The sequence below is a fragment of the Siniperca chuatsi genome, linkage group LG13 (genome assembly GCF_020085105.1).
Source record: "Siniperca chuatsi isolate FFG_IHB_CAS linkage group LG13, ASM2008510v1, whole genome shotgun sequence".
Lineage (NCBI taxonomy): Eukaryota > Metazoa > Chordata > Actinopteri > Centrarchiformes > Sinipercidae > Siniperca > Siniperca chuatsi.
This window is the reverse complement of record NC_058054.1, coordinates 12,946,941-12,972,500: the sequence shown is the minus strand read 5'-3', so window position 1 is coordinate 12,972,500 and position 25,560 is coordinate 12,946,941. Positions and strand designations below refer to the sequence as shown.

Below are 25,560 nucleotides of genomic sequence, written 5' to 3'. Positions count from 1 at the left end.
ACACACAACTCTAAGAATTAGCATGGAGACTGGTTCGTGTATCTTTACGCAGCTGACTTTACATTAGACGACCACATCAAACAGCAGAGGACAGGGTTAATCTCTCCCCATGGTAATGCTCAGAGGTTTCTACAGAGATGCAACTTTTCAGTCTGCAAGCAATCCCCACTGCCAGATCTAATGACATGGGCAGATGAAGCCCTCTTTTACATATTCTCTATTCAATATTACTTAGAACTTCATTCATTTATAAACAGCAAAATAATAATTGGATGAATCTGTATCAAGTGAAGTGAGTTTCATTCCAAAATTAGATTTCCACAGAGCATAAAACATTAGTTATTAACTATTGCAGACAATACTAACAAAACAGCAAGAGGACACAACCTTTTGTTATATTTTTCAGAATTTGGGGGCTTTGAAGTTTTTGGAAATTATGTGAGCAGTTTTTTTTTAAATTTAACTAAAATGTCATTTCACGTTAAGATAAAAGAATATATATGAGTACAACTGCAAGTGGAAAAGTGAAGGAGTAAAAGCTTAATTAAAAAGTATGTTCTGTTAAACATAATTTCATACATAGCTTTCAGTCCTGGAAGCTATGAAGCCCCGAACAAATGACAAAATGCATTAAAAGCTTATCCGACAAGTCAAAAATACCCCATGGAATAACATTACTTAAGTTCACAGACACAATGCTTCTGTCTTCATAACATTATCATCATCTTCAAGTGTATGTCTCTTGTGTTCATCAAGGATCACAATGGAATGATTTAATGTTTCTTTTCTCATAATGTCATAAAAAACTAAACAAAAACATCTAAGTAGCATTAGCTAGCTAACTTTGTTAGCATGTTAGCATTTCCTTGCCAGCTAAAATGCTTCAGCCACTGTAAGAGTGGAAACAGTGATGCTACAGCTGTATGCAGTACAGTATATGGACTATAAACTACATGAACTAACTTGTGTAGTTCTATGACTAAAGTTAGCCACCAGTGTTTTCTGTTAAGCTAGCTAGCCACAGTACTCTTGATTGCTCCACTGATGTTACACACACACACACACACAGACAAACCCTGGACCAATCACTGCTTTGGGCATACATACATATATGCTTTAGGAAAACTGGGAATGTGGTGAGGAAAATGGGAAAATGTTGTATGGGGAAAATAGGGAATAAATACATTATTAAATATGTGCTATGAAGGAGTTGAAAAACAAAATGTGAAAGATAAATAAAAATTTATTTTGGTGGTAAAGGAAAAAAATAAAAAACATTTTGCTTAGTTGACCATTTGATTGTGGGTTAAAAGAAGAGTATAAAGTTTTATATTTATTTTTGCACTCCATTTTAAGTATTTACCTAACAATATTATCTATTGCTGTATTCAGTAATATTTTTAACTTTTATTACATTTTGTCAGTTTTGGGGCTCTACAGAAAGCTCTTGGATTTTGTCAAATTAAATCCAAATATATGTATTACTTAATAATAGCAGAGAGTGGTCACTTGTCCAGAACGACTTCTCCCTGTCTTATCTATTATGTTAAGTAATGTGCATTCTGGATGGCTAGCTTGCCCCCATCTGTTAGAGTCTTGCAGACCCTCATCAAAATATTATGATGTTTTTAAAATTAAAATTGCATGGTTATCACCGGCTGTGACACAAACAGACGGGTAATTCATTCTGGCAATTTCTGGACCCAATTATCTGATTATGCATTATGTTTTCTTGTCTATTGAGTGCACTATAGAATCAGACCCACCAAAATGTGTTATTTTCTCTTGCTGGCACAAACTGATATTTTCTACTTGTTTGGATTTTCTTGCACTGGGAATTAGCAGAAACAGCAGGTCCTTCCACACCATATTGCCCCAGACAGGCAGGTTATGTTTTCCTAACCTCTTGTTTTTGAGCACCATACAGTGTGACAAAATTCACTCTTCAGCTGTAGAAATCCAAAGTAAGTGATCTGCAGAAAGTAAGTAAGAACAGCAACAGCACAGCTCCACAGTTATACAACAGCACTGCCCAGTTTTACTTTTCGAGACTGACCTATCAACATGAATTTAATTTTATACAATAAACTGAGCACCTAGGGCTTTTTCTGCACTGATTATACAGTAGACGCCAAGTGTTACCAGACACCTATTATAGGAATTATGTTACTGTGAAAAAGACATGGTGACAACATGCAGCGATATGGATTTTTACATAGGGTCTGCACTCACAGCAGTTAAACAGACCACCACAGTTGTGTTAACAAGAGACCTGACACTAATATCAGTCAATTGGACAGTGCTGTGTTTTACTGATCGTGTTCCAGCTCCTTGTGGCCGAAGTGTACTCCTTGACTAGCTAAACGATGTTAAGTGGCGTTGTGCGCATTGCTGTTGAGCATCCCAACACAGTTTACAGCGTTGACAGTTGTAGAGCCCAAATGTTTATCCAAACACAGGATGATTGGAGGGACAAACTAGAGGGTATGAACTGACAAATGCATTGTGTCATTATCAGCATGACATGTAACACAGCAGTGGCACGGTGCGGTGTGAATTATACAGCAGCAACATTTAAGAACGTAAGCAGAGCAGGGATTATGGTGCTGAGTCCTGGGTCGCCTGAAACATGAGTGTCAAAAGATATTTCAATCACAATTATTGTGTTTTTGTTACCACTGTTAAAAACTCCAAGTTGTTATTAACTCTCCAGCTTATGATTATGTCAGTCATGAAAAAATGATTGACATAATCCTTTACTTTTGAGGAAAATGTAATATTTTTGAGGGTAAGACGCTAGCGTTGGAGTCAGGACTTTGAACAAATTAACAACAATACTGACAAAATCGAATACTGCAATATTTTTGACTTGACACCTTGACATCAATACTTTTGGGTATGGATACTTGTAATAAACATAATGTTAATTGTAAATGTAAATTTAAAGCAGATGTGGGTTATAAGCCACTTGTTGATTTTACCCAATTAAGAAAAAATACATTTTCAAAATGTTATCACTTACAATGTAGCCTTTAAGATCAAGGAAAGACAATTATATCCAAACTCTCATATCATAATATCAGTCATATTTGTCCTCTCAGTATAACACAATACAATTCAACAGCACCATAAAGTTAAATAAACACCGATCTAAAACAGTTTCAACAAAAACTGAACATTATAACCTTCATGGTGGTATGTTTTATTAAAGGGCTGTTGTATTAGACTGCATTAGCTAGGTGTAACTAATAAACATAGTGTATATTTACAGAATTATAAAGTGCAGTGTGACAAAGTTTAGCATTTGTCTTAGAAACTGCAGTTAAATGAGTAACATTATTATTTCGCATTTTTTATTAAAAAGTCAGTTAATTTCTGTGTAGTCTAGATATACAGTATGTCACTGCTCTGATTGACACATTTGCAGATGGCCATCTTCATTTTTATTAAATTTAAGTACAACTGCTATTAATACCACAACTATATTTTTATGGACTGTGTAACGCAGTAAAAGCTACAGTAGATGTTGAACTCGACAATATTCAGTGGCTTTAGACTGAAAAAGTCTGTCATAAGGGCTTGAAGTGTTTAACTGTTTTACCTGTGAGAGAACAAAAGGTTATGTTGTCTATTTTTGGAAGGTTTTATTTATAATATAAATATTAACTAGGACACAAAGGAGCAGGCACAGAAGAAAAAAAATTAATTATCTTCTCATCTTTTTTTTTCTTTTTTTCTTTCTCATCAAGCAAAGGTTAACCTTCATCTGTGGCCAAAAGGAGGTTACAGCAGAAATATGCAACATCACTGATTATTAAAGAAGAGACAATTAGATTTATAACGGAGCTAGAAAATTACAAAACTTAAAAATTCGACATTGAGAAAAAAAAGTCTGACATTTTTTCGGCTTCCCTGTCAGTTTGCATTAGGTGTGATCTGTGCTCTGTGCCTAACTTTGAACACAAGTAAAGAAGCAGCTTGTAACCCTGAGCGACAGGCAGCAGTCTCACTGTAGCCTATATGAAGGAAGTATAAAATCTCAGATCTCACTTGTGAAAGCGTTCCTAAATTTAGGTCTAGCAGCCATCCTTCACCCTGTAATCAATTTGAAATAGTCAAGCACATCCAACCCTCTGACCGACACCTGAATGGTAAACGCTTCTTGGCGTAGTTTGCCTGTACTGCAATTTGAGACAGGCTTAGAAAAAGATTTCACTTTGCTTTGCCAACTTTTTTTGTCACTTTGCACCCACATGACAACAGTGTAGAAACAGTGACAGCATCAGTAGCAGCAGTGCTCGCATTTCTAAAACACACAAATTAATGCTTAATACTGCACCTGCTACTTATGGAGTAATATTTTTACACTCCTGTAGCAGTGTTAAAATGAATCAGCATGACTGTACATTTCTGACCATGCAGAGGAATGAATGATTTCTTTTTATTTCCCCTCCTGAGAAGAATAAGCGCTTTCTTTTTATGCTAGGTTTCTCTGTATTGTTGTCAATGAATGGGATTTCCATGGAGTCCATGGTTTCTTGTAATTGATTCTTTGGCATTGTGTCTTAATGCAGCAACACAGGAGGTGAAAAATGAAAGAAATGCATACATGTCGAAGCCTTTAGTTCATGTCACGAAAGAGTGACAGTGTTTTCACCAGTAAAGCCTTATTATTGAAACATACGTGCACTACTGCTGCTGCAAAGGGAGATCATAACAAATTTAATTCAAATCATTTATATATAGTATTATCCACCTTTATCAAAGAAGGCTGACACTTATACTTACACTATACATTTTACTAAGAAATCTCTTTCACTACTGCATTTCATAAACTATATATGTATATTTTTATATAGAAAACATAGTAAATAATATGTTAAATGCTATATGATCTCTCCTGCAAGTCCCCACTTCACTTTCATACAGTTACACACATTCAAGCCTGTACAACCAGTCATCTACACTGTACTGCTGCCTGTTGTTCATTATTTCACTGTTTTCATTAATCAGGTTTAGAATACCTTTATGAATTATAACACTGACTAGTCCAGTCAATTAAAAAAAACTAAATTTTTACCCATTTTGTGTATATGCTGAATAGCTTATTTATTGCCAATCATAGAAGTAGCACAAAAATTGTAAAATGATTTATGTTTAATGTGTTTTAGACCTACATTTTCAATCATAACAAAATTCTTAATTAAACACTTTAGGATTTGTGAATTAACAGATATCGTGTAGTCATAAAACAATCTTTCCAGTGCATGTCTTGTTTTGGTTTTACATCTGATTTCATGGAATATCGGCAGAAGATTGGCAGAGTTTTGCAATTCCGGCAACAGGATGTCAGACAAAGGCAGAAGTTGAGATGCTGCTTGGCAGGAGATTCTCTATTTCTGCTGGTATTATACACAAATTAGATACACCGCAGGCCTACTTTTACCCCCTATGGAAATGACCCGCATAGTGTAATTTAGGAAACGTGCAGTGGACGGCATAAATGTTCTACCTTCTCTTGTAATCCCTCCTGCTGAAGGTTTGCAGTGCAGACTGAGCAAACCGTCTGCACTCATACACAGCAATGAGGTTTCTATCAGAGCCACTGTGGCTGTTTTGTTCATTGTTTAATGGAAGTTTTCCTTTAATCGACCGAAGAAGACATTTTAGCAATTCAGCTGTAATAAGGCTAGCTCTGTAAACCTTTTTTTCATCTCAAGTGAATTCCAAGGATACTAGTCTTGTCAAGAGATATATTACCTCTTGTATTAACGACAATATCACCTGCCTGTCATAATTCTAAAAGGGGTAGTTTTTTATTTAATGGAAGAAAAGTAGTGAATAAAAGGAAGATATCACACTAAGCAGAGCTCATTATTGTGTGGGTCTTTATTTAGCAGGAGATAAATCCAGCAGGCTGGGTGCTCAGGCTAATAACTATTTCAAGTCCCAATAAAACCCAAACATCTGATATGACTTATGAAGCTGATAGAGGCTTGGCGAAGGAGCTCGTACAAAATGTTGGAACCCTTTTGCCAGAGCCATCCTGCTACAAAATCCCCACAGACATGCATAATCACCTTTCCCTCATTTTATTTATTTTTGTCTTATTAATGTTTGCAGATGGCACAAATGCCAAATCACTCACTCTGCAGGCAGTGATTTACCGTATGTAAATATGGCAAGAGAGCGATTTTCGACGCTCTGCCAACATCTTCATCAATCAAACCTTTTATTACCTGGATTTGATAATAGGGCAAATGTGGGAATAGTTTTGTTTTTTTTGGCATTTTTCCATCACATTTGGCTACTCTGCCTGGTCTTTTTAAGCAAATAGACATGTGTTCCACTCAGTTTACTAATTACTTCAATTCCAAATTTTGGACTGAGTTAACCTTAAGCAAAACACACATTTTTTTTGCAGGAAAGTATTCCAAACACTAGATTGCAAGTAAATCCTTTGCACATGGTGAGAAACATGGGCCAGTGATTTACAACTGCACAAAGTCTTCTTTGATGACAACATTTCTCAGATAATTTTTCATACTCACAGGCTATTCATTAAGGTCCTTAAATTCACTTTTTAATATATTTTCACATTCCGCATTTTACCACTAAAAATATGTGCTTCAGGAAAATATTACATTACATTAGTCCTCGTCAGTAATGTGCTGTAAGCATCTACAAACTGTTGATGACCTTCAGCTCTTTCCGCATGTATTTTATTTAATTAAGATCTAATCACACCTGCCACTAAAACAACCTCCACCAACCAATAAAAATGCTCCTCCTTTGTCTTGTGAATGTCTATGAATCCATTGTAAACAGGTCCTTACATGAGCCACAGGTATTCTGCAACAAGGCACACTTGTCTTAGTGGGAGGCTGCACACACATTATCAGCCCTAATCCTCTTATTTCCTTTCTCCTTTAAAAATTTGTCTTTCCTCTCGACCTCATCAGAGGAGGTAGTATTTCTATACTACATGCCGTCTGGCAGCTGCTGCAAGCTCTCACTTCATTTTGCGGGGGCTCCATGAACCTCAAGGTCCAGAGAAACACAAATAACATATGCTGCCGAAAATATAGAATATCTTTTTCCATGTGCTGCTCGTCTGCACTATAGGCTGAATCACAAAAAAGATCTGGCTGAAGGAGAACGCTTTGAAGGTTTTAGTCATACCCAAATGTGCTGGTTTTCTTCTCATGCGCCTCGTCAAGGTTTCTCCCTCGTGCGTCTGGATCGTAGATGCTGGGAGAGGATCTGGTACAAAGAGAATTGCAGATCAACTTCAGCTTGACAGTAGATGAATACAGCCAAGCACAAAGAGCCTAAGCAGCCTTGGCTGCACCTCGACATAAGTAAGAAGCACATTTAATTTAGCATCAAACGTGCAGAGGAGAAATAATGCTTGTAAATAACTATTTTTCAAATTTCCATTTTGTTTTCTTGACATCTCTAGAAAACAATAATACTTTGCTGTTTCATAACTGGGGCACATTATTGTCACGATGAGAATATTATTAGCTACACTACACCATTCATGAAAGTGAATCGCTTCTACAGACATTGAATTAGAGGCACATGGCCAGGGTGTGCAGTACAAAGCAGGCAGACAAGGCTTTGCAGAATTAAGCAACACTGAGGGTGCTGCTGTGATTGTCCTTGCCAGGAACGATGGTTCCAGTATCTTATAAACAGACACCCCTCCTGCGCTTTTCATGCATTGGACAACCCGCAACCCTCCAGTCAGCAATAGTTCTGAGGGCAAAAAAACAGCTCATTAATGGCTGAGATTCAGGGAGGCAAGCAGGAATTGAGAGAGTGAAAGGATTGACCACAAACAAGCAAATAACAGCACAGTAAGGCATTCAGATAGTGGAACCGCATGATGTTGGTGACAAGCTTAAAATGTCTGTGTGAATTTTTTTCTTCCCCAAACACAGCTGTGTCAGTTTCTGTGCCGAGTATGACGTTCAGAAGACAAAAAAAAAAATCTATTTCTGCCAATTCATTTTTGTTTACACGGAAAGAAACACGGACTGACCTGCTTTCTCTCTCATCCAAAATGTCTACAATTGAAGCTTAAATATTATTATTGCCTTTTGAAAATACTAAAATCTAACAAAAAGTATAAAATAATTGGGTTTGCACTTGGTATTTAGATGTTGAATAATTCCAGGCTAAACTACAGCAAATGATAAGTAAATAGTGTAATAAAACTGAAATGATTCCATGACCATGTGTATGGATGTGATTAGACCATTAGCTCGGTGTAGTTGTAACACTCCAATCAGGTGCAGGCTACATTAACACTGAGCAGATGTTCCTGTTAGTTCAAACCCCACAAGTGTAAAGTGTTTGTGAATGAAACGGGCAATCTAACAGTCAGAACTCAGATATTATGAATAATGAGTGTAATATTTTAAATTGACACACTACACATTTTGTGTTAGAATTAGTAGAATTATTAAAGTTAAATTAGAATAATTAGACTTTAGAGGGGGAAATTATGCAATTAGGTGATACTGACATTACAAGGCAGTTAATATATACACATACGCAGATTTTCACACATATTTTAATTTGCAAGTTACGCACTCACATGGAGACACAGTTCTGCTAAATTGCATAAAAAATAAAAGTAATCTGGAGTGACTATGAGCAATATGTGCACAACAGATATTTTACTCATTCTTTGAAGTTAATGTTAAACAGAACAGCGGTGGAAAGTGGTGGAAACATTTACTCAAGTATTGTACTTAAGTACAATTTTGAGGTACTTGTACTTTACTTGAATATTATTGTCAGCAACTTTATACTTCTACTCGACTAGTATCCAGAGGGAAATATTGTACTTTGTACTCCACTACATTTATTTGACAGCTTTAGTTACTAGTTTCTTTGCAGATTCAGATGATTAATACAAAATATAAGTAACAGATAAATTATGATGACTTTACCACCTGCAACATTAAAGTGATGCTTACACATTAATGCATCAGTAATTGTAACACAATTATATAATATATTATTCTGAAAGGGGTCATTCTGCATAATGAGTACTTTTATTTTTGGTACTTTAAGTATATTTTGATGCTAAGACATCTGCACTTTAACTTAAGTACAATTTTGAATGCAGGACTGTAACAGAGTATTTCTACACTGTTGTATTGTTAATTTTACTTACTTGTTACCTTTACTAAGTAAAAGATCTCAGTACCTCTGCCACCACTTAACAGTCACATTTACTGTAAATGTAACTCTCTTAAACAACTACACTCAAGAAGACTGCAGCCACACACACACACACACACATACATACACACACACACAAAATCCAGTTTATGCAACTGCCAATACAACTTACAAATTACAGTGTGTAGGATAGGATGTCACATTTCCCTCCCTGTCTTTGAGGAAGAAAATAACTCTCTCTGTATTTGCCTTGGAGATGTTTTTCGTAAACCACTCAGTGTGAAACAGACAGATGTAAGCCGTTAATAGTAGATTTTGAGGAAAACTTTAGAGAGAGGACTTAAATAAGCAAGGCGATATGGGCAGAAATATGAAAAGTGATACAACCATCACAAGTCTAGCAATATAACAAAACTACAGGACGTACAAACTCAGAATTTCCATCTCTGATAACAGCAGCGACAGCAAATGCATAGCCGCATTTCACAGCACAAAACCCATTAGCCCATGTCACAGATGAGCTGCAGTAAAGCGAGTCTGGTCTGCTGCAAGCTGGATGTACTTAATAAAATAGCCGCTGTGTGAGAGAAATCTAGGCCAGAGCAGTATTTCTGTTTACCACAATTTACCCCCACCATGCACTCTGAGGGGTTTCTTGGAAAAACAGGTACAATATCTGCAAAATCCTGTTCCACCTCATGAAAACAGTTGTGGAAAATTAGCATTGTTCCTCACTTCTCTGAGCATCCATCTGCTGATATGCTGCCATCAATACAATCTAGTCCCTCTCTGTTATGCTTTAATCACTCACATACAGTTTTTAATCAAATCTGCAAAACTTCAATGAATTTTCCCCCTTCAGATGCTCTACACCCCCACTCGCCATCTTCTGATTTCCTTTACATGTCAAGTATTTCACTTCTTCTTCCTGTTTACCTCTTTTATTCTTCTTCTGTTGTCTTTTACTCTTCTTCTGCCCTCTCTTGACTGTGCTGTAAATCAGTAACCATGCTTGAAACCATTTCCAAAAATGAAAGAAATGTGATTATGTGGATTTCAATTGTCTCTTTTTTTTCTCTTCTCCTCAGCAAATAACAGAAGAACCGAACAAGAAGACACCTAGTGCACTGAAGACATTACTAGGAAAATGAAGGGGCCTATTTCACAGACATGGATTAAACTAATCCTGGTCTAATACAGTGAAAAAGAGAACTTTGGCTGTCTGTCTAAGAAACCAATTCTTAAATCTCATTGAATTTAAAATGTCTGATATTTCTGCCTTATACTCAGCTGTACTACACAATATAGGAGACCTATCAGTACAACTGCTTTATTAACAGCATAGAGCTGGGTCGTATAAGCTTCCATGTTGATTTACATAAACACGTTTACGAGTGATTTGAGGAGCAAAAGATTTACGATAAACAATAAACTCTGACGGCTCTTGAATTTACTGCGCATAGAGTTTGAACTTTCCACAAAATTCAATCAAAGAACGCTCTCCCTGTCTGATTTTTTTTTTTTACCTCTGTCACCCCTTTCATTTGCTTAATATATTAATCTATTCTCTTTTATCCATTTCAGATTATATCAGTCCTTTGCTGTATCACTGCAGTGGCGGCCTCTACAGTTAAGTGTCGCCACAGTGTGATTTCTGTCAGAAGACAGAGAATTAATCGCTAAATCATGATGTTCCTGTCCGATACATGTTCTTTGACTTTTAAGACATTTAACTGACACTTCTATACTGAGGAAGTTACAATGAAAACTGCAAATAGTCGTCAAACTGTCATCTCCCTCTCCATCTTTGCTTTTACGCTGAAAATATTTCCAGGCTACCCCCAATGGTGAATGTTTCAATCGTGTTAATTATTGATTACATGATCTCAAGTGCATTTTGCTTCCTAAACATAGCCGGCTGTGTATGTATATGGCTGATGTTGAGTCTGGCAGTGTGTAAAAGGTGTACAAGCCCTTTACAATTATAAGACCTCTACACAGGATACTGCAGTCGATGTTACAGCACAGAAATGATTAATGATGACCACTGTGCTGGATATGAAAAATATTTGCACTGCTGCCATTAGACTGAGCCAAGCCAGTGATTCTGAGCTCATCTGTCCTTGACTCAAGTGTTGCCTTTATGCTCTAGGATTGTTTGATGTGAGAACATTGCCCCCTGCTGATTCCCTTTTGTACACTATCAGAGGCCTCTACAAGCCAGGCCGACTGACACAAGACATTTGGGAAGGGGTCACTGAAATACTACAGAACTCTTAGCTTTGACAGTTTTCTTTTTGGTTCACTCTACTCTCATGTCACAACTCCGGTGTCATTTCTATGTGAGTTTCATCTGCAGCAGCAAATGTACCATGTTCAGCATTTGCTGTTGATATATGACTGGCCATCAAAGTGGTTGTAGAAATAATACAGAATAAAGTTTGAGTAGTCTAAGTAATTCACTCATGTTCTGAATAAATATTCATTACATTAAAATATATACTAACTGATTCAGTGCATCCTTATTCTCACTGCAGCATTACAGCCCCTGAAAACCCCTGAAAGCTTCAAATCTTAAATATTTCTCTATAAAATTAAATATTCAGGACTAAATAAGCAACAAAGTTAAAGCTTGCAGAAATTAATTAATTTTGAGTTTAAAACTCAATCTGATCTGCTCCATTAGGACAGTGTGGGTGTGGTTTGATCAGACCCCCAACTGTCAACACATTTTTGATTCAAATGTAGCTAAATCCTGATTGGTGCACGGATGTACGTGACATCACCTTTGTCCTGAGCCCCGTTAGCTTGAAGCCAGTGAGAAGAGCACAGAAAAAATAGCCTGATTAACATTTAATTTCACTTCATTCTTTCAGCTGGACAGTGTGTTATTGTTAGCCGTTATCCGTTTGTGAGTGGTGGCAGTATTTTGTTTTGTTTTAGAGCTGAAACAATTAGTCGATTGATTGCTTTGTCGAGCGAAAGAAAATTAATCAGAAACTATTTTGATAATCGATTAATCATTTAAGTAATTTTTCAAACAAAAATTCCAAACATTACCTACTTCAGGCTTGTCTTACGTGATAGTTACCTGAATGTCTTTGGGTATTGGATTGTTTTTGGACAAAACAAGCTTAAAGCTTGACATCACCTTGGGCTTCAGGAAATTGTGATGGACATTGTTCACATTTTTCAGACATTTTATAGACCAAACCATTAATCGATTAATCACAAATATAAACTGCAGATTAATTAATGATGAAAATAATTTTACCCTAACCAATCAGAAGTGAGTGATGTATGCATCCTGCCAACATAATTTTTAGTTGAAACAGAAGCTGCAGTAGCAGTTTCTAGGTCCAATTAACCTGACATTTTTTCAGTGATCAAAACAATATGTCGATTAAGGACGTGTTATTTCTGTAGACTTGCAACAATTGTAGCTGTGTCACCATTTTTTTGTTGCTATTCATAGATGTAGCTGGGTAGCTAGCTAGCTATTTAGGAAAATGACGTCTCCATTCTTAATCCCGCCTACAAAGCTCTTATTGGTCGAATATTTCTCAAACTAATAAAGAGCCGAAGTGAAACCGGAAGTTCTGGGTTCTGTTCCTGAAGTAAGAAAATCTAATTCAAAATCCCACTGACATTTGTTACAATGCTAATAACTAAAAATCCTGCCTTGGAACAAATCCTGTTTAGATAAGGACGGTAGTTTTTTGAAAAACTATCTATTATTGTTGTTTTATCAATATTTATGTTTTTTAGCTGCCTTTAACGAACACCATTTCCCATAAACCTTAGATATTCGTGGGCTAAACATCATGGCTTGACAGAAGAGGCGAGTTCATAGACTGTATATAAAGATAGACAACATGACCAAGCCAAAGCATGTCAATCGCACCCTGGTGACTAGCTGTAGCTAAGGTCATAAACCCCGCCCCCTCCATTTTAGTAGATGGGAGATGGGCCAAACTAAAAACTCAAAGTACACATCAAATTACATTTTTCCCAAAGATGGTTTCTGTCATTTTAGGTAATTCTTATCATGCTGATGTATGTTCAGGTGTTCATTTTTCTGATAAGTCTGGTTTATATTTGTTATTTGATGCTATAAAAGGGGGTTTCACGTCATGATTGACAGCTGAGTCCTGCTCGCGATCGAGTCATCCAGGTGTATGGGCGGGACTTCGATACCGCAGCGCCTTCCCCGATCACTACTGCGCAGACTCTGGCTCCAAATGACGTCACGAGCGCAAGATGGCAGCGCCCGTATGCGCGATATTTTGGCGTCGTTTATATACAGTCTATGGGCGAGTCCATGGGTGATTGGACGGGTCGCGGCTAGGTCAGACAACGCTGTAGAAGTTTTTAGACAGCAGAAAGTTGAAAAATGACTTTAGAAGTGAGCTTTGGTGAATTTAAGGATATGGACAAAGCTGAGTTACAGTGACATAAGTACCCGCGCTGCCATGTCATGACTTCGGCATCTATACCAGACCTATTTGAATCGCTGAACAAATCAGAGATGAGAGCCAATTCAGAGGTCTGGAACCAGGCTAGAGACAAAACAGCACATATAGAAACCTCTCATGTGAAATAAATAAAACCAAAACGATTCTAACTTTGGGGTAAAATTGTGTGTTTGTGTCAGTCCCCATTCCTTAGTAGTAAGAAGGTAATTAAGAAAATGTTTAAGAGCCTTTAATTAAATGAAAAAGGGATCAAGAACAAACAATGACAGCTGAGCAAATAGACAACAGAGCTGGTTACTCTAAAATATGTGTTTGTTTCCTGATAAAGCATCAGATGGCTGCTGTCAGAGATAAAGTTCATAAGTTCAAGCATGTGTCAAAGTTCTACATACCATGTGTATCCCATTTCATCAGTCAGCCAGCATTTTCATGATGACATTTTCATGTCTACTAGTTGAGTCATCCAATATAATGGTCGAAAAATTCTAAATAAACAGTAAAAACGCCTGGCGAGAGAAATTGGTATTCTAACAGCAGCCCTGCTTCCAACTGATGATAATCTGTATTCACACAGTTTGCCATGTCAGATGAAAGCCTTCAATTAGCAGTCAATTCTATTCAGTATTTTCTATCATGCCACCACTATTTACATTCTCTGTAAGCACCCAAGGCAGCTCCCTGCCTGACAGTTGCAGGAATCACTCCTGGTGAGCATATGAGAAACCTGCTGTTAACAAAGTGCGAAAACAAGTGTTTTGTTGTAATCAGAGTCGTGGGCTTCTAATGCCTGATGCTCCCTACCTCGTGGCTGTAGATGTGAGGAGCCATAAGTTGAAGTGTCATCCTTTCAATCTTAACCCCATATCAAAAACTGAGACTCCAGTGAAGAGATGAAACACCTCTGATGCTTTGATTTGCAGCCTCATTCCAGCAGGGGTCTGCGCAGGCCCTCAGCGTGATGCTTGTCCCCTCACCAGGTGTTCTTAGTGGAGACGAGCCACTGATTGAATTTTGCTCTGCTACCTTCACGACACTGCTGGATTCATAGTAAATGCATTCAAAACAATACAGTAGCTGCCCCAGTTTAATGCACTTAAATAACAGGGCAGGCACATCAGTCTAACTACGCTATAATAACATTAGCTTTGTATTTGTGTGGGTGGCATCATTCTATTATTGTGAACTGACAAGCATCGCCTTGAGAAATTCTTTTCTGAGGATAATAAAGCATCAGCAGTAGGCCTCATCATTGTAACTCAATAACAAAACTCATACTGAGATGGTGAGGAGCATCTCAGTTCCTTTGTGTGTTTGTAAATTGGTCCAGTGTGGAGATTTTCATTCAGTGTCATTATTATTAGTATTGTACTGTGGTAGTATGGGGGTCCAGGCACATAAAGGAACATATTTTCAAAGCCAAAAGGAGGCCAGTGGGAGTCCATTTTCAATGAAAAAGAGCTAAAGGCCAGTCTGCAGCAACCCTGCTTCTACTCAGCCCAGGTGTCTTGCTGGGTCAGCCCAATAGCGCTCCAGGTCAGCTGGATTTCTAGCGGACCCCTGCTGGAAGAGCAAATTGAAACAAAAAATTAAATCCTGTTTCATAGAATCTGGTGCATTCTTTCTGCAGTATTATGTAAACACCAAAACACACTGACACAAAGATGACAAAGGCTGAGGGAAAACCTGTACAATCTACTAATGTGAAAAATTAGAGCTGCAACAATGTATGTAAAGAAAATGAATTAACATGAATTTTGATAATGAATTCATCTTTAGGGTTGGAAAAGGCCAAACATTTGCTGGTTACAGCTTCTCAAATGTTAGGATTTGCTGCTTTTCTCTGATTTATATCATAGTAAACTGAACATGTTTTGGTTTTGGACAAAACACGCAGTATGAAGACATCGCATTGGGTCATGGCAAAACTTCTGATAGCCCTCATTTTTCACTATCAACTGACAAATAATCCACAGGTTGATCGATAATGAAAATAATAATTAGTTTCAGCCCTCTACAAATGGCTCTGATTAGGGCTGGCAATGTGATTGGACTAATTATGATTATATTAATGTGGCTATATCACAATAAGGCAAATGCTAAATCCCATATAATGTAAACAACACGAATTTGTAAAACGGCAACAATAATAAGGTCATATGATCACAATATTGTTCAGCTAACAGTCGAACTTTATTGCACACCTGGAAAAACAAACACTGTAAATAGAAAAAAGTTCAAAGACATAACAATAACAATAAAGATGACCTGCTTTTCTCATGATTAAAACCAAAAAAATAACAAAATACCTTCTATTCTAATAAGCAGAAAAAAAGCTTAGTGCAAAATACTCAATACACTCAGATGAGGTGTGTAAACCCAAAATGCAGGTCTAAATGAAATGTCCTTTGAAAGGGGAAAAAAATTAATTGACAGAGGGAATGGAACTAGCTATTGGGCAACAGTCAAGACTGTTTCTTCTCAAGGACAGTCAAGTTTAGCTTGGTACAAATATATTTCTAGCATGATTGTCGCATTGTTTCAAATGCTAATTGTTTTGCACAGCTGCACGCCGGGAGCACTTCTCGTTGTCTTTAGCTAGTTCAGTCTAACATGTTTTTCACTGATATCTCCATCCCATGTTCTGCTTTTGCTAATTCAACTTACTTATATTGTTATCTACTGCAGCGATGTGAACTGGCTGTCGGTGGCGGGTGGTGTTGTGTTCTATGTCGCTTCCTGACAGAACAGAACAGAGAAAGTTGTAGCTGCTTTTGCACCAATCAGCTGTGAGGTTACTTGGACGCCCTGCCCAAACAATACAGGCAGCTGAGCAGATCACTGAAAGTACAGTGCCGCATATTTGGATTTTATGCTAGATAGGTTGTGTTCTGTTTATCTATTTGACGATTTTTGCAATGTTTCCAGAATGAGTGACGTCGGGGCACGTATTTTTAAACCTCGCGGAGACGATGTGATAGTACAGTAACGATAGCCAGCCCTTGTTAGCTACCGTTAGCAAGGTGCTAGACGCGTTAGCTAACGTATGCGATAACCCGGCAGCTGGTAGAAAAAGTTGTTTTAGAGAAGATTTTTTGGGAGAGTTACATAATACCGATCGGCTGTTGAACATTTTTATAAATTAGGTGTAAGTCAACAAGGCAACCAACCGGCAACGTCCGATGTGTTTATATTCGTTAGCACCGTTGCGTGGTTGTGATTCAAGCTAGCAAGAGAACATTACATTAGCTTAGCTGCTACAAACGACAACATCTACCAAACTGGACAAAACTTTGGATTTAGTCGGGTTTAAATCGGGCTCAGCGGGTTCGCTGACCCCTCAGAAGAAGATGAAGAAGAGGAAGGAGCTGAATGCCTTAATCGGGCTCGGAGACAGCAAGAGAAAGAAGACCAAAAAGGGGTCCGGTCACCGACTTCTCCGTACCGAGCCACCGGACTCAGAGTCCGACTCGAGCTCGGACGACGACGAGTTCAACAACCTGAGCAGCGGAGCTAACTTTGGGAAGTGAGTGATCAGTTTAATAACGTTGTGTTGTGGTGTAAGGTATAGTATGGTTGTAGGTTTTTTCAGTCAATAACGTCAGTAATTTGGTGCACAATAGTCATTACATTTCCAAAGAAAATGTAAAGTAAAAGTGCCTTAAGTAAACTAGTTAAATCAGATGGTTGAAACAATTGGTTTCAGTAACATTGGTTTTAAGAACTTCACATCAACTGTGTGAATTCAGTATTTTCTAATGTATGTGTGCTTTTTAAACATGTAATTGTTTCATTGGGTTTTTTTTTCTTTTCAGATTATTACTATTTTATTTTATAGATCATAGTACATAAATCAAAATATGTCAAAGTAAATACTATTGCATTCTTCTTCACTCAAATGTGCTGAAGAATAACAATGACAAATCTTAAATCTTGCCCCATTTTCCTCTGCCCTGGAACACACCAACTATATTGTAAAGGTGTGTCATGAGGTTCAAAGAAAAATATAAATATTGCCAGATCAATCCACTTGCTCTTCTTCTGTTTTCATATTAAAGCAGATCATGCACAATAATATGATGGTCAGGCGTTTTTCTGAAGCTTGATGTCAGCCAAATTAGAAATAAGCAGCACTACATTCAGCATGAGTAGATATGATGATATAGTATGTAGCTGCCCATATGTTGAAGCACCAATATTTATCAGTAATCCTCATAATTCCCATGACACAACATACAGCCTACTGAAAATATCTCCTTCATTAATAATGAAAGAGGCTGTGCAGTTATAGTGTCTAACATTATTGTGTTTCTTCTCTTTACAGAAGAAGCTACACGCAGTGCTGCAACATGTGCTACCCCTTGTTTCTGTTCATCATACTAGCTGCCTGTGTTATGGCCTGTGCTGGACTTATATGGATGCAGATTGCTTTGAAAGAAGATCTAGATGCCCTGAAAGAAAAGCTGCATAGCAGTAAGACCTTGTGATGGTCATAAAAAGCTCACTGCCCTTTGGAAACTTAAACCTGTTATATCCCAATTACACAGTCATCCATTAATTTGTGTTTAACACTGCTTTAAACATATTGTAATGTCTTTGTAACAGTGGAATCCAGCCAGAAGGTTTCATCAAGTGAAATACCAAAACTAAGTGAGGACCTTAAAAACAAGGACAGAAAGCTTGACAACATTGAAAACGGGGACAAGGGGTTGAGCAAGCTCTGGTCTAACCTAACAGAAATTAACAGAAAGGTTAGTTGGTTTCATCTTCTCAGAGGTCTTGAAGCTGTTTTAACATTCACACTGTCACACAATAACCAGAGCTCATGACAAAGTGTTGGAGAATATCTAGACTTTCATGCACTTTTGATACTTGGCAGTTGAGAATCCCTGTTAAACAGTAGTTATACAAAGAATAGAAAAGTTTCCAACAATAATAGTAAACACAGACTTTTTTTCCCCTTGACATTAACTTGCACTCGCAAACATAATGCTGTGGTCGTTTTACTTTTCTTTGGTTTGTGCAGACTAAGGATCAAAAGTGAAAGTGTAAGCAGTAAATTTTTCACATGCTGCAATAACAGTTTAATATAAATGTAGTAAAAGAAGTCTGCTTACGTTCCCGCAACTAGAGTACTAGCTGAGCAAGTGTACAATTTTCCCTGTGTCACTACAAAACCAGGTTACTTAAGTACTGGAGTTTACAATTTGAGCATGTAATTTTATTCACTGTTACTCAATGTAGACTGGCAACATTATTTTTATTCTGAAATGAGAGTTAGAGCTGGTAATACAATGACTGACTGTGTGTGACAACTTAATAAGATTGGTAATTCTGTCTTAAAGGTGTAACTGAAGGTCTTGTGTCATTTTACTCCTGCAGATCAGTTTGCTGGACTCTGCAGTAAACCATTTAAAGGCCAACTTGAAATCAGCTGCTGATTTAATCAGCTTTCCCACTACGGTTGAAGAGCTTCAAAAGGTAAAGGCAAAGCAAGATGGAATAAAAAGAGAAATGTGGTTGAAAATCTATCTATTAATATTCTAATTTTTGTACTGATTTTCATAACTGACCTTGCAGAGTATTTTTCTTTTCCAGAGTGTTGCTACAATTGGCAGCACACTAACAAGTGTACAGCATGATGTGAAGACTATGCAGGCTGCTCTTGAAAATCAGAAGAAAGATGAGGACTTGAAGAAGACAATGGTAAATTCAAGCCAGTGACATTTCTAATAGTTTCTTATTTTGATACTGACACTGACAGTTGGTATAATAACATCAGGGCTTGGAAACCAAAACATCTCTTCCACAGCTCCAAATACGCATCTGCATGCTTACTTTGAGAGTATTGTGTAGGCTTTCATCTTTCCTTCTTTTGTTTAAATCTTTTGTTTTTTATATGTATTTTCATCTCATGGCTAAATTTTAATCTTTTATTTTTGCTTTGCAGAGTAACTGTCGCATACTGAACATTTTCTACATCAACTTTGTGTACATTCAATCATCCATTTATATATCTGAATGAATCAACAGTTGTGTTCACAGCGATGATAAATGTTTGCAATGAGAGGCAGAATAGTCAATCAGAATAGCCTCACCTTTCAGAACGATTTTTCAAACTGTATTTTAAACTACTGAAATGTCAATACAGTGTTTCGGGCAGCTGACAAACATCACAGAAGAATCTGAAGCTGTGTTCCTTTGTAAATAGTATAGAGCTGCAAGCTCTAGTATTTCACATGAGCAAACCCGATGGATTTTTCATGTCATCAAATAATAATAATAATTTATCGAGCACTTATCAAAACAATGTACAAAGTGCTTCACAACAAGAGGAATAAGATACCACAGTGAATGATGAAATATAAAGAAATAAAATACACAAAAATAATAAAATAAACAACCAGTTCAGGTAAAATCAGGATATGCTTTCCGATAAAAATGTGTTTTGAGAAGAGACTTAAAAGAAGACACTGACTCAATCTAATATCTTCAGGCAAGTTGTTCCAGAGCCTCGGGGCCCTGATGGCAAAAGCTCCGTCCCCATTAGTTTTCATCATGGACTCAGGAAGAGACCGAAGACCCCTGCCCGAAGATCTCAAACTACATGAAGGTTCATAAGGGATTACAAGGTCTAAAATATAGTCTAGAGCCAGGCCATGAAGAGCCTTAAAAGCAACAACAAGATCTTAAAATCAATCCTAAAACAAACAGGGAGCCAATGTAAAGAGGCTAAAACAGGTGTGATGTGGTCATACTTCTTGGTCCTGGTTAACAGCCTAGCAGCAGAGTTCTGTACAGTCTGTAGTCGTGTCAAAGTTGTTGTTTCTTTTCCAAAGTTGGATTTCACTTATTTTGTGTGACAGCTTGTCTTTTTTTATTTACATATCTACATACTCTATTTACATACTGAAATATTACTGGAGGCTGCTTTTCTCATTTATTATTTATATATAAATGTATGGAGAGCAGTGTTTACATAAGGCGACAGTGCATTGTGCTTAAGTAAATTAGTTGAATAACTTGCCATACCAGTGTCTAATGTACTACTTCTGTAGTGGTGCTTTTGCATATTTGTCTCACTCAGAATTGAGGCAGATCTACTTGCATATGGCCAAGATGAGTCTGTTGATGAAATGTTGGTTGATCTGCTTAACTGTGGCATGAATCCAAACCCGTAGCCGCGGCGAACTTGGCCACTGCCAGATTAATTTGTTTTTGTTTACACACGCATGCATGGATGTTTTCGCAGTTCTTGTCAGGCTCATGTTGAAAGAGTCGTGGGGTTAAGAAGGTCGTGTCATTTTTTGGATCCATGCGTTGGGTTTTCATTCATAATGCATGAAACGAGTGCCAATCTATTTTGGGAGCTTAGATGCTTTAGTTTGCTTAGTAAAACTAGGTCAAATATCTGAGACAACTGCAGAATATTTTCTCCACTTTATTTTTTAAAGCAAAATAGGATGGGAAAAGAGGATCAGGAAGCAATCAAACACTTTGACGTGTATTTTATACAGTGACCTCGATATTATGTGGTCAGTGATGAATTGCTAGCTGACTGAGATCTCCATAGTCTTGTAACTTTTTGAGGTACACTCTTAGTCTGAGTCGACCTGCCTAACCCCCCAGGACACTTAACCTGATCACACATGAACTTCTATTCTCTTCATTCACGACTGATCTAACAGTAAACAGCAGGTTGCTTTACATGGATATCCTTTTTTTTTCTTTCTTTCTTTTTTTTTGTCATAGGACATAACAGACCTGAGAAAAGCAGTGAGTGAGACTAACAAGACGGAGGAGCTGTACCATACACGGGCTGATGAGCAGATCCACATCCTCCTCTCCACGGTTGCTGATCTTCACCAGAGAGTGTCTTCGTTAGAGAACGGGTCAAAGCAAAGCGTGAGTAATATGAAGCTTCACACTTAATTTCTGCATTGTGGTCAGGCTACTTTTAACCATCTATTTTAACCATTCATCCATTACTTTTAGCTAACTATTTCAACCCCCAAGCAACTGCAGACGTACCCCTGGTTGGGAATCACTGACCTAGAGAGTATACAGCAACTTAATGCATTTTACATTTTATCTTCCATCTGGTTTACAGTCAAAGGACAATGACGCAGCAGCTCAACTGGCAATCACCAGTGAAAGTCCAGCAAATGAGTTGGTGAACGAAGCTATTACAACCAAAGCAACACCTGGGGGTGTGCAAGGTACAGTGTAGGATAAAGCAGTTTATTACAGTGGTTTTCTTTTCCTTATGTTACATTTTTTATATTTTTTTCTCGTTTTATTTTCCACACTACTGACAGAGCCTCAAACAAGCAGACGTCCACGCTTCTTAACTCCAAACCGCTCTAAGAGAAATGCTGAGACAGCATGCCCAAAGAGGGTGGTCCTGCCTGGTGTCAGTTCTCTGAAAGGTGCACACCACCACTCCAATGTTCCATATCACAGCATTCATTAAAGGAATAGTTTGACATTTTGGGAGATCTAAACCACTCGTGTGTCTGTCCATTAAATATAAGGCTATGATATATGAAGTCTCCACTGGTTGCCTGGCAACCTCACAGTGAAGACCAGACTTCAGGAAGTTACTGCTCCAAGCCAAGAAATGCTCGGCACACAAAACCCCTGTAAAAACCTTAACTTGTCGTCTTCCTTTTTTTTTTTTGTATGTTCAAACAAATCGCGTGTTTTCAGTAGTGAGCTTTAGAGCTGCTGGCAGAGGATTTTTTTTTAACCTTTGCACAGAGCCAGGCTAGCTGTTTCCCCCATTTCCAGTCTTTGCTAACCCAGCAGCTAAACTGTAACTTCATATTTAACAGACAGATGTAAAGTGGTATCAATCTCTTGGCAAGAAAGCAAATGCAAAGGCGTATTTCCCAAGATGTTGAACTATTGCTTTAAAGGCTACAAATTTTATTGTGAATAGTATGGATATTTTCAATTTTGCGAAGTGCCCTCATAGGCAAACCTGGTGTTGCATGTTTCTGAATAAAATTATTCTTTTCACAGACTTGGAGGACATCTTCCAGCAGGCAGGCATTGGACGTAATTCACTTGGACTGACCTACCATGCCCTGAGCAAAGTATTTGGAACATCAACTCCTAGTGCTCGTACCATGGAGTGTTTTGACAATGACGGGGACCAGAGGTACTCCCTGATGGAGCTGAGAGCTGCTGTAGGTTTGTGAGCACATTATCACTGACAGCAGTGAACAGTATTGACTACCCAGCGGGGTCTGGGGGTTCGGAGATCCCGACCCTTTTCTGTAATTGCTGCACTTTTGTGAACTCTATTTATCATACTGATTGTGGAACAGTGGCGCTGGCATGCCCCCCTACTCACTCCCCCTCCCCAGTCCATTTCAACACAACCTCGTCCACAAAAAATATGCTTAAATTTTAAAGTTAATCCATATACGTTCCTGTATGCAGAATATTCCGTTTATTTTAGCAAATCCCATGGTTTATATGAAATAAAACGTGGAAATAAGTGTTGTGAATTATTTTGGATCCCATTTTCCACCCTCAGTTGTCAGACTTGCTGTTTTCCTGCACCTGGGTTTTTTTTTTTTTTCAACCAATCTCTCATCTTGATGTAACATTTGTGTATTTAGCTTCTCTGGAGGCTGTAATTGTCAGTCTATTGTAGATGTCCCCACCCATCAACACAAACACCTGATACAACTCACCTGAACCATATTTATAGAACCTGAGATACAATTTTATGAATGTTTACAAACGACTACTAGAAACAGAATGTTTGTGTCTTTTGTTTTGTTTTTAGACAGATTCCTAACTTAACTGAAACACAATTTCAGCTAAGGTAAACAAAGTTTCAGATTTCTTTCTGTTCAGTGTGTTTTTTTTTCTCATTTATCTTCAGTTAGTTGCTACATTTTGATTGTGATCGTGTGTGTAATCCATCTGTACATTTCTGTATTTTAGCTTGTTTTTTGTAGTTTTCAATTCTACAAGTTTTGAAGGGCTATGAACACTTTGAATCATTCAGAAAGAATTTTGAAGTGGTAACTTGTGAGGCATATGTAGCAATAACAAAATGACAGATATTGCTTGTTCAGAGTTGCAGTAGACAGAAGGCACTCCTAGCTCACAATGTGTAACAGGTAGTATAAGAAGCACTGACCATCACTCTTTACTTGATTCATTTTATTCCATTTTTATGGGCCTAATAATGGTATATTTACAAAACTAATTTGTCATATTCATTGCTGTACTCTGTAAAAATGGTTTAAATGTATTCTCAACAAATTATGTTGTGATGGAGGTTGGGTTGGTAAAATTTGCTTTACAGTCTTAATCTCAACATTGTACAGTTTTTAAATAACTATTGTGCTTTGCATGTTTCTTATAATGAACAAATTATTTATAAACTTAACATAGCAGACTTCTTGTTTTTGCAGGACAATGGTTAGTTGAACTCAAATTGTAACAGCTTTGGCCATCATGACATAGATCTTGGATCCATGCTGCTACTGTACATGAGAGATTTTATGAATGTGTTTTTGTGTGAGCACCAATGAATAAAAACATAGTTAAAGGTTTGGTTTGTGGTCCATCTCTTGTGTTTTAAGTCATGAACAGGGAACCCTTGTCTTCCAGTGGCACTAAACAATGTTTTACAAGAATGTTGCACGTCACTGCATCGTATTTAATCCAGTCTGAAACACAAAAAGATCTTTTAATGAACATATTTACAATTGTTGGATTGCTGACAGACTTCTCCCTCCTCTAAGACCCGTTTTACCAGCATTCTGGACAAAACTGAGGTCTGTCACACATCACAGTAACATGAGCTCTAGAGCAACTTAGGCTAATGCCCCTTTAGCCCTCCAGTCCCGGGACAAAAGTCCCAGCAGCTCTTCTTCGTCCTCCTCTTCCTCCTCATTGCTAGCATCTGTCTCCATACGTTCATCCTTTCTGGGCAGAGGCTTGCTCTTCACCACATCCCGCTTGTCTCTCAGGACTTCAACCCTCTTGTAACACTCAATTTGTTCATCAATTTCGTCAATCTGACGTTCAAGGCGGCCCTCCTCGTCGTCTTCCGCCACGATGGCCTCTGATTTTGTGTTCACCTGTCGTATCTCCTTTTGAAACTCTTCCCACTCCTTGTCCATTTGATCTTTAGGTGCGTCGACGTTGCGCACTTTGGCATCTCTTACAGGATCGTCGAAGAAGCCCTCCGGCAGGGCCTCGGCTGTGTTATCTTTCTTTTCTGCGCTTTTCTCCTGCACATCTGCTTTGAGGATGGATCCTGAATGGGAGATGGCGGGCGTGGATGGGATGGAGCTGTCAAAGAAATCAGCTGGTAGTCCGGCAGCTTCAGCCTTTTCAGGAGGGGGGTTTGAGGTTCCTGCCTGACCTGCTTCTTCAGCACCTTCTTCACCATCGTCCTCATCATAAACTCCAGCCAACAGACTCAGACCTGCAGACCTTTGAGTAGAAACAGCTTCATTTTCGCTGGGTTTCTCAAAGAAATCTCCTGGCAGCCCTGAGGCAGACTGACCTGCGCCCGACGAAGGTTTCGCCCGTTTCCAGTTAACGTCCTCGTTGTCCGGTGCTCTTCTCTTCACTGGTTGACTTTGTGGTGTCACTGGTTGACTCTTTCCTCCCTTCAGCTCGGCAACTTTCTCTTTGTGCTGTTTTCCAAGAACATGAGCTGGCCATAGTAGTTCGGACTTCACCTGCACATTGCACAGGACACAACTGAGGTGCCCGAGACTGTTGTATTTAGCAAAAGGAGACTCGATGCGTTTCTTGTCTGTTGTTTGCCTTTGTTTTTCCCTCATCAAGCGCCGGAGTTCCTCCTGATTGACAACTTTCTTCCCCTTCTTCGAGGTTGCCATTCTTCAAAACA

The 25,560-nt window shown here is 38.1% G+C and overlaps 2 protein-coding genes and 1 long non-coding RNA gene across 3 annotated transcripts; 1 reads left to right on the top strand and 2 right to left on the bottom strand.

Moving 5' to 3' along the window:
* Positions 1-5,251: 5,251 nt before the first annotated feature.
* Positions 5,252-16,438, bottom strand: LOC122887389. Its single transcript, XR_006380537.1, has 3 exons — positions 16,338-16,438; positions 14,475-15,233; positions 5,252-7,263 (listed from the first exon to the last, which is right to left on the bottom strand). It is a non-coding gene; the product is annotated as an uncharacterized LOC122887389 (long non-coding RNA).
* A 26-nt stretch (positions 16,439-16,464) lies between these two features.
* On the top strand, positions 16,465-24,247 carry efcab14 (EF-hand calcium binding domain 14). Its single transcript, XM_044220557.1, has 9 exons — positions 16,465-17,196; positions 17,995-18,143; positions 18,276-18,421; positions 19,053-19,151; positions 19,269-19,376; positions 21,423-21,575; positions 21,781-21,889; positions 21,989-22,099; positions 22,695-24,247. The coding sequence occupies exons 1-9, from the start codon at positions 17,021-17,023 to the stop codon at positions 22,871-22,873; spliced, it is 1,230 nt and encodes a 409-aa protein (XP_044076492.1). The 5' UTR covers positions 16,465-17,020; the 3' UTR covers positions 22,874-24,247.
* Positions 24,248-24,333: 86 nt separating this feature from the next.
* Positions 24,334-25,560, bottom strand: znf830 (zinc finger protein 830). Its single transcript, XM_044220558.1, has one exon. It carries the CDS (start codon positions 25,547-25,549, stop codon positions 24,512-24,514), a length of 1,038 nt encoding a protein of 345 aa, XP_044076493.1. The 5' UTR covers positions 25,550-25,560; the 3' UTR covers positions 24,334-24,511.